The sequence below is a fragment of the Mus musculus genome, chromosome 4 (assembly GCF_000001635.26).
Source record: "Mus musculus strain C57BL/6J chromosome 4, GRCm38.p6 C57BL/6J".
NCBI lineage: Eukaryota > Metazoa > Chordata > Mammalia > Rodentia > Muridae > Mus > Mus musculus.
The window spans coordinates 63,315,685-63,325,214 of NC_000070.6; the positions used below are offsets into that span (position 1 = coordinate 63,315,685).

The following is a 9,530-nucleotide window of genomic DNA, read 5'->3' on the forward strand; positions in this document are numbered from 1 at the left end:
TGGTGCAGGACATAGTATCCCTGCACTCATGGCTTTAGGGTCACCTGGCAGAAATGAACAGTTGTGCCACCACCAAGTCCCTGTTACTCCCCTATGCTTGTGAAAGGGACATTGGAACTACACAGGGAGAACTCACTCAGTGTGGGGAGGAGGGACACAGAAGAAGGAGAAGGCTCAGGAGGAGGGCCCCAGGGATGTGTGCCCTTCCATTAGGGCTCTGGAATTGGAAGAAACTATGGGGAGGTGCAGCAGGGAAAGCTGGGCTGGGTGTGAACACTGTTCACAGCAAGGAGCGCATGAGGGCCCGAAGGTATAAGGAATGGCTTTTGGGTCACATCTCCAGCAATGCCCAGTAGACCTGGAACCAGAACTCTGGGTTCCCCTGTCCTCCCTCCTCCTCCTCCTTCCGGTCCTCTCCCTCCTCGTGGCTGGAAGGCTTCCTAGCAGGCTGCATCCCTGCCTCCTTGTCCCTGGCCTCCCCAACCGTCCTTTCTTTTGCCGACTCAGCTTCCCACTAACTAAGTCCCGCTGTGGTGAGTCACACTGACTTGGCGTGCTGTCCTCCAGCCCCTCCTCCTGCCTGCATGAGTACAGATCTACAAGTCTAGCGTCCCAGGCCCTGGCATGGTCCCTGAGAGCCTGTAGGGAGCACACTCAGACCCTCTGCTCTCCTTAGCCATCATAAAGCTGCCAGGGATGACACAAACTCTGGGGCCAGGTGGAGACAGCACCCCAAGTGCCACTACCTAGGGTCAGAGGCAATCCCCACAATGTGGATTGGCATACAGTAGAGGGCCATGACATCACTAAGTGACATAATGCAGTAAGACTGCTGTCACATGCATAGCTCATTGTTGCTCTGTGGCTCATGAGTGCCCCACAATGAACAGCTGGCCACAGACTGGCCAGGGCTGGGGGGAGGAATGGGTTGCAAGGGAGATTTGTGGAAGTCCTGCTCTTTTCCCAGGATTTCCCTGTCATTGCTGTACAGAGCAGGTGGGTGAACCCAGCCTCTTGGTGCGTAAGGGCCAGCTCCCAGATAGCAGGTAAAGGGTGCTGCGGAGCCCTCTTCCTCTAGCCAGAACTCGACCCAGAGTGTGAGTCCAGTCTGTACTTGTGGCTAGGATCCTTTGTCTATACCAGTGGCCAGAGCGAGGGGGTCACAAGGTTCCTCCGCCTCCTTTCCCTAGTCTATAAAGTGGGGGTGAGGGAAACATTGCAGGGTTGCTGTAGAATCTGCAAGACAATATATAAAATGAATCTTGGCATGCCTAACAAAAGACTGTCTGGTCAACTCAAGTGCCCACCGGAGACTTTGAGGTCCCGTTGCCCTGTGCAGCTGCATTTCAGCCATCTGCAAAGCTGCCAAGAACTCATCCTACAGTTGGGCCAGGGCCTAAGGTGGCCTGCCGTGGCCGCAGGTCTCCACTGTAGTCTCTGCTCCTCTTTCAGCCTGCCCTAAGTGTCCATGTGGCATGTGGACACTGTTGCCACTATTACCTACAATGGTAGTTTTGACCGTTGGTCTCAGTCTGCCTGCCTACGGAGGCTGGCCTTCATCCCTGAGGAAGGCACCTTCCCGCCTGCAGTTCACTAACTCCCAGAGTGGCCTTTGCCTAATGCTGGTTCTGTGGTGTCCACAGGGGGACCAGGGCGAGGATGGCAAGACCGAGGGGCCCCCTGGGCCACCAGGAGATCGGGTAAGTTCCCGTTCTGTTCCCCCTGGCCTGCGGGTCAGGGCTAGGCTGCTGAGAACCCATGGAATGGGTGGCTCATGGTTATCCATTGCCCCTGTCCTTCAGGGTCCTGTGGGTGATCGAGGAGACCGTGGGGAGCCAGGCGACCCTGGATACCCTGTAAGTATCAGAGCTCTACCTTTGGGGAGTGTAGAGATAGTGGGAAAGGGGAAGCCAGTCTGGACTGGACACAGACTCCTGCCTCTGCCTGCCTTTCTTCACTAGTCATAAGGAGCAGAAAGCAGCCCACTATGAAACCAGGTTAATACCATGAAGGAAAGACCCAGACTCTCCTGAGGGTCCTCTCCTGAAGGTTTTGGGGACAGAAACAATCCACACAACTAACAGATTGGCTGACTTTCCTTCCAGCATGGTCCTGTGTAATGACTTCTTCTTGGGGGTGAAGGGACGGGGCTGGCTCAGTTTCCCCATTTATGTCTTCCTAGCAGAAGCAACTGCTACATTCCCCTCTATTCAAGCGGGACTTAGAGGGTCAATGATGTGGCCACCGGATTCCCCGGCCACTTCTGAGGGGCCCTCACCTGTCTCTCCTTCGCTTTCAGGGTCAAGAGGGAGTTCAAGGCCTCCGTGGAGAACCGGGCCAGCAGGGACAGCCTGTGAGTCCTGTGTCTTCTGCTATAAGCAGGGTGGAGCATCAGAAACAAGCTCTTTAAAAATTAGAAGGATCTGCCCTGTAGGAGGACATGAGGAAGCTCGGGGGCTTCCCTAGAGCCTGCACCCCCAAACCCCTCCTCACCCGTCCCCCTCCAGGCGGAGACTGGCCACCCTCCCCAGGAGAGAGGCCTGGAGCTGCCTTGAGTCACCTCACCTTGGTTTGCAGGGGCATCCAGGACCCCGGGGGCGCCCAGGACCCAAAGGATCAAAAGGCGAAGAGGTGAGACGGCTGGACTTCAGGGGGCGGGGGAAGGCTGAGCCCCTGGGGCAGGGGCCTCAGCTAGCCTAGGCTCACACAGTCAGCAAAGGCAAGGGCTGGAAGGTTCCACCTCCCCAGGCTCCCAGGCTCTGCAGCCATTCACAGGGGCTGAGGGGGATCAGCCTCTGAGTAGAAGTTGGCCTAGCCAAGAACTCAGCCCACACCTCTGCTGGGCTACAGTGAAGGAGTGAGAAGAGGGAGGAGCCAGCTGAGGGATGAAGGACAAGGAGAGACAAAATGGTCATGGAGGAGTCATTCCTTGCTGTGGACCCCAGGCCCCTGTGTTCCCTCCTGTAGGCCTGATATAAACCTTCCTCACTATGCCCCCTGGGCCCACACTCCTTAGGGACACCCATGATCGAGTCTAAAATGGCTCAGGGAGCCTTTGGAAAGTCTTAGCAACAGGGGAGCCAAAGAAGGAAGTCAGGACCCAGTGCAGCAGGGACAGCCCTGGGTGACCTGGGGGTGGCCATAGCCGTGGGCTTTCAGGCACGTGGCTCTCTGGTAGATCACACCAACTCTCAGTGCTTCCTGCTAATGTATATCTCTTACATCTGCTTTCTTAGGGCCCAAAGGGAAAGCCAGGCAAGGCTGGGCCATCAGGCCGGAGGGGGACCCAGGTGAGTTGCCATAGCTTCTCTGTCACCTTCTATGTTCTCCTGAGAAGGTTTAACCAGCTTCTTCTGTACCTCCAGGGCCTTCAAGGACTGCCAGGCCCCCGAGGCGTGGTGGGGAGACAGGGCCCTGAGGGCACTGCTGGATCTGATGGGATTCCTGGCAGAGATGGTCGGCCAGGATATCAGGTGAGCAAGACATGGGGTGGCATCTGGAGTTAGCGACTTCCACGGGGCACACACAGGCATAGGTCTGAAGAGTCAGGTGGGAAACTAGGTGACAAATAGGTCTTTCATCCATTGGGATTCTTATCACTGTGTCTCTTTGATGCTAGCACCTGGGTCACTAGGCCATATTGCTCTGCCCACTGGCAGGTGTGACTTTCTCTTCTTCTTCCTCCTCTTCCTCCTCACCTTCCTCTTCCTCCTCCAACTCATGGCTATCCCAGTCAAAGGACACTTCTTCCCGTTTTCTTTACAGGGAGACCAGGGAAATGATGGGGACCCTGGCCCTGTGGGCCCTGCTGGGAGAAGAGGAAATCCAGGTGTGGCTGGCTTGCCTGGAGCACAGGGGCCTCCGGGATTCAAGGTCAGCTCTCATTAATCTATTCTTTCTGCCCTGGTCCTGCTGTAATGATACTGATTCTTGGAGCATCTATATCCTAAGGCCCATGTGAAATTTCTTGTGGATCCCTGACTCCACGTTGACCAAGTTTAAAGGATGGTTTATTCAAGTGACAATAAATACTGCCCCCTACTAGACCCTAGTAACCTTCCACATTAACTGTGTTGTCCACGGGCACCCTCTGGTGGGCCTTTGTGGGACAACAGGTTGCTTGCCACTGGGATGCTCTAGGCTTCTTTTTTTTTTTTTTTAATATTTTTTATTAGGTATTTTCCTCATTTACATTTCCAATGCTATCCCAAAAGTCCCCCATACCCTCCCCCCAACTCTCCTACCCACCCACTCCCACTTTTTGGCCCTGGCGTTCCCCTGCACTGGGGCATATAAAGTTTGCAAGTCCAATGGGCCTCTCTTTCCAGTGATGGCCGACTAGGCCATCTTTTGATACATATGCAGCTAGTCAAGAGCTCCGGGGTACTGGTTAGTTCATAATGTTGTTCCACCTGTAGGGTTGCAGATCCCTTTAGCTCCTTGGGTACTTTCTCTAGCTCCTCCATTGGGGGCCCTGTGATCCATCCAATAGCTGACTGTGAGCATCCACTTCTGTGTTTGCTAGGCCCTGGCATAGTCTCACAAGAGAAAGCTATATCTGGGTCCTTTCAGCAAAATCTTGCTAGTGTATGCAATGGTGTCAGCGTTTGGAAGCTGATTATGGGATGGATCCCTGGATATGGCAGTCTCTAGATGGTCCATCCTTTCGTCACAGCTCCAAACTTTGTCTCTGTAACTCCTTCCATGGGTGTTTTGTTCCCATTTCTAAGAAGGGGCAAAGTGTCCACACTTTGATCTTCGTTCTTCTTGAGTTTCATGCGTTTAGCAAATTGTATCTTATATCTTGGGTATCCTAAGTTTCTGGGCTAATATCCACTTATCAGTGAGTATATATCATGTGAGTTCTTTTGTGATTGGGTTACCTCACTCAGGATGATGCCCTCCAGGTCCATTCATTTGCCTAGGAATTTCATAAATTCATTCTTTTTAATAGCTGAGTAGTACTCCATTGTGTAAATGTACCACATTTTCTGTATCTATTCCTCTGTTGAGGGGCATCTGGGTTCTTTCCAGCTTCTGACTATTATAAAAAGGCTGCTATGAACATAGTGGAGCATGTGCCCTTCTTACCGGTTGGAACATCTTCTGGATAGATGCCCAGAAGAGGTATTGCGGAATCCTCCAGTAGTACTATGTCCAATTTTCTGAGGAACTGCCAGACTGATTTCCAGAGTGGTTGTACAAGCTTGCAATCCCACCAACAATGGAGGAGTGTTCCTCTTTCTCCACATCCTCGCCAGCATCTGCTGTCACCTGAATTTTTGATCTTAGTCATTCTGACTGGTGTGAGGTGGAATCTCTAGGCTTCTTACAACGGGTCCTTGAGCTGCTTCTCTGTCTAGCCTAGGGCTACACCCAGAAGGCAATATGTAAATGAAGGACCCAGATATGGTGTTTGGCTTCCCTACGTTTATGAGCTAGTTGAAGAAAGGTTGTGACCCTCTGTATTGGGCCAGGGAGGTAGGGATGGGTGACGAAGAGACGAAGTCTACATGTCTTGCCAGGGAGGAATAGTGAATCAAGAACTTTGCTGGATACAGAGAGGAGGTCAGAGTCATGAGGCAGGCTTCTGCCAGGGGTCTGAGCTTGTCCAACCACATCCCCATGTCTCCTCTGCCATTCTGAGACCTCATGAAATCTCTGCTTTACTGCTCTAGATCCCCCTTCCACTGGTCTTGGACCTATGTATTCTTTGGACTGATGATTTTGATGTGTTTCTTGAAGGGTGAAAGTGGGTTACCTGGGCAACTGGGTCCCCCTGGAAAACGAGGGACAGAAGGTGGAACAGGGCTTCCTGGGAACCAGGGGGAGCCAGGATCCAAAGGCCAGCCGGTGAGTCAGCCTCAGGGCATATGCATGACCATGCATCACATGCTTAAAGCCATGAGTATACACACACTCACATAGACGTACTCAAAAGGCATGTACACTCTGTGCGCACGCGAGCGCGCGCGCACGTACACACACACACACACACACAGAGAAACATATTCATAGGTGTGTGCACAGGGCCAAAAGCTGCCTATTCACTTGATATCAAAGGCAGAGCCATGCTGTCTGTGGTCATCAGATGCTATTTATCTCCCTCTGCTCAGGAAGAAAGTGTCAAGGGTCTAGAAGAAGGGGTCTGTACAGCCCATTCAAAATGGGAATAAGAATCATCAGTAGAACTTGGCATCCTGGGTTCCAGGGACAGTACTCTTTCTGTATAAGACTGTCTCCCTGTGCCTTACCTACCTGGAAACTATGTAGCAGACATCTAAACGATCCCTGGGTCAAAGAAGAAATCAGAAGGCAAATTAGTGCATTGAATCAAGAGAATATGAGAAGACAATGCACCTGAGTTTGTGGGACACTGCCCAGGCTACCCTAGGGAGTGTTTGTAGCACTTTAAATCAGTGGCGGCATCAAAGCCACTAAAGCATCTAAGAGTCTAAGAAAAATAGAAACAATATAAGCAGTAGAAAGCAAATGATGAGGACCATAAATACAAAATAGGGTCTCCAAGAAGGTCAACAAAATTCATATATGTCTAGTTAGACTTCTCAAGACAGAAAAAGTGGAATACACATATTATTAATGTCAGAATGAGAGATGGTATCTGTCACTTAAGATATCAGAGGTAACAAAATTATGGCAAAGGAGCACCAGCCCAGAAACTAAACAGCCTGCATAAAATGGGCAAAGCCGTTCAAAGGCAAAGCTTTCAAAGCTAACTTGAAAAAAAAAGGATGTCCTAACCACTTTGTATCCTGAAAGAGTGTGAGCATACCCCTTAATAAAACTTCCCACAAAGAATGTTCTTGTCCCAGATGGTTCCCCTGGTGACCCTACAGCACACTTAAAGAGGCAATAGTACCAACCCTACGGAAACTTACAGAAGCCAGAAGAAGAGACTCCCATTCGGTCCACAAAGTCATTATTACTCTAACATTAAAGTTAGTCAAAGACATTTAAGAAAAACAAACAAACAAACAAACAAACAAACAAGCAAGCAAACAAACACATCAGACCCATCAGACCAGCGTAGTCTGTATAGCAATTTTCAGTAAAATGTTATCAAAACAGAAGCAAGAGTGCATGTAAAGGGTAATGCATCAAGGCCAAGTGAAGCTGGCCACAGGAAGGCAAGATTGGGAAATAGGTCAGTAAAATTCACACTAAACCAATTTGCCAAACTGAAAGAGAAAAGTCACCCAGTTGATTGTCACTATAGGTGCAGGAAACACATGTGACAAGATTATAATTTCATTTCTGATCAGGGAGAGGGAGGGAAAGGAAGCCTCACTAAAGTAGGTATGCAAGAGAACTTCCTCCCTGACATGTGAGCAAATCCTACAGTTAATTTGCATTGTGGTGATTGGCTGGGTGCTTTCTCTGAAAGAGCAGAAGCAAGCCACCGCGTCTCTCAATGCAGTACTATGCATCCAGCCATGGCAATAAGGCAAGAAAAATAAAGGCATTCATACCCAAAAGGAAGGAGTGAAACTTTGTTGTATAAAATTATTTTCTAAGCAGCCATCAATGGAGGGTTTCTGTCAGGAAACTGTGCTTTATAGAGCTGTCTGGGTGGGCAGGGACACCTGTTTGTCTTCTCTCATAAGGATCGGGGACAGGAGCTCCTGACTGTAGAGCATTGCCGTGAGACTCTGAGCCGGGAGGCACGGCATAATGCCTGTGACTGTCCTGGGTGCAGCCTGTCCTGGCTCCACCCACACCATCTTGTCCTGCTCTCCCCACAGGGTGACTCTGGCGAGATGGGCTTCCCAGGAGTGGCTGGCCTCTTTGGACCCAAGGTACCAAGTCTCATTCCTGTCTATCACCTGTGGCTCATCTAGTTGTGGATTCACCCCATGAGTCTTCACTTAGCCCTCCTCCCAGTGTGAGTCAGAAGCCAGCTGCAACTGTGCTCAGCCTAGTAGCTCCATGCCTCGGGCACATGACTCAGTATACAAGCCTTGCTTTCCCAGTCTGAAAAAGAACCCTAACAGACAAAGAAAGCTGTTGTAAGCACTAAGACCCAAGGCATACATGACTTAGCCCTCCGATGTTGCATAGCTTGTACCTGCCGAAGCATCAGGAGCCTTTACTATTCTTCCCAGGGCATCTCATAAAATTAAGAGGGCACAGGCCAGCCAGAACTCAGGGGCATGGAGGCTGCTAGGTACTCCCCAGTGGCTGCCCCAGGCACAACCCTTTTCTGCTTCTCACAGGGCCCCCCTGGAGACATTGGCTTCAAAGGCATCCAAGGTCCTCGGGGGCCTCCTGGCTTGATGGTAAGTCTCCCTCCTTCCTGTTCCTGCTTGGTAGTCACCCCCACCCCCACCCCTGGTCCGAGGCTGGCCATCAGCTGGTTGAGCACACACGTCTTTCTGCTCCTTTGCTCTTAGAGCCTCCCCTAAATGCAGTTGTGGCAGCTTCACACCTTGCTCACTCACCCTGCCACTACCCCAGTCCTTCCCTGCCCCACACTTGTGGCCCACCCTATGCATGCAGAAAGACTCAGGAGACATATAGCCTAGCCCCACCCCAGCATGCAGAAGAGGCCCAGAAGATGCATGGCCTGACCCCACCCCAGCATACAGACGGGGCTCAGAAGATGCATGACCCAGCCCTGCTTGAAGGGGTATCCTTTTCATTCCCATGGGACACTCAGCTGCCACCCTCCTCTGTCACTCTATTCCCCAGGCCCAGATCGAGGACTCATAGCCTCTCTCTCCTTTAGGGAAAGGAAGGTATCATTGGCCCCCCCGGAATGCTGGGACCTTCTGGACTCCCGGTATGTGCAAAGGGGAAGGCTGCAAGGGTCTCCTGTATCCTGAGATCAAGTGTTTCGTGACTCAGGGTTAGTCTGAGCCTCAGTTTCCCCATATGGGAAATAGGACTTGCCTCTGAGCCCTAACCCAATGCTATGGTTTGTTTCAGGGTCCCAAAGGTGACAGAGGCAGCCGAGGAGACTTGGTGAGTGGACAGCCTGGCTGGCAGTACTATGGGGCAATGGGGGGGGGGAGATCCTTTGCTCAGAGCACATCTCCTAACTGTCTCTCCCCTCAATTCTATCTCCAGGGACTGCAAGGCCCAAGGGTAAGTAGAGTGGGTGTGAGGACTTGGGACTGGGGACAGGAGTGGGGGGTTCTCGGGCTCTCCTTTCCACAGTGACACCTTTCTATCTCTGTCTCTCTCTCTCTCTGTCTTCTCTCTCTGTCTGTCTTCTCTCTGTGTCTCTGTCTCTCTCTCTCTCTCTCTCTCTCTGTGTGTGTGTGTGTGTGTGTGTCTGTGTGTCTGTGTGTGTGTCTCTCTCTCTGTGTATGTGTGTCTGTGTCTGTGTGTGTCTGTGTGTGTCTCTCTCTCTGACATTCTTTTTCTCTGTACCCTTCCCCAGGGGAACATCATCTCTGGGTCTGGGTAGGACAAAAGACAGCCTGGGTAAGGAACTGTCCAGAGCTGACTGTCTCTTCTTTCTTCCACAGGGTCCTCCTGGTCCAAGGGGCCGGCCAGGTCCCCCGGTA

The 9,530-nt window shown here is 51.5% G+C and overlaps 1 protein-coding gene across 9 annotated transcripts in view; it reads left to right on the forward strand.

Moving 5' to 3' along the window:
• Positions 1-9,530, forward strand: part of Col27a1 (collagen, type XXVII, alpha 1) — a 120,983-nt gene that overhangs the window by 101,676 nt on the left and 9,777 nt on the right. For 7 of the 9 annotated variants that reach the window (XM_030253629.1, XM_030253633.1, XM_006538035.4 and 4 more), the window contains 14 exons: positions 1,644-1,700; positions 1,803-1,856; positions 2,300-2,353; positions 2,578-2,631; positions 3,237-3,290; positions 3,366-3,473; positions 3,766-3,873; positions 5,746-5,853; positions 7,764-7,817; positions 8,235-8,297; positions 8,747-8,800; positions 8,947-8,982; positions 9,088-9,105; positions 9,492-9,527. In XM_030253629.1, the coding sequence (XP_030109489.1) occupies positions 1,644-1,700; positions 1,803-1,856; positions 2,300-2,353; positions 2,578-2,631; positions 3,237-3,290; positions 3,366-3,473; positions 3,766-3,873; positions 5,746-5,853; positions 7,764-7,817; positions 8,235-8,297; positions 8,747-8,800; positions 8,947-8,982; positions 9,088-9,105; positions 9,492-9,527 (858 nt within the window). Of the gene's footprint in view, positions 1-1,643; positions 1,701-1,802; positions 1,857-2,299; positions 2,354-2,507; positions 2,632-3,236; positions 3,291-3,365; positions 3,474-3,765; positions 3,874-5,745; positions 5,854-7,763; positions 7,818-8,234; positions 8,298-8,709; positions 8,801-8,946; positions 8,983-9,087; positions 9,106-9,491; positions 9,528-9,530 lie in introns of those variants that run through there. The other 2 variants (XR_390328.3, XM_030253631.1) reach the window with 2 other exon arrangements.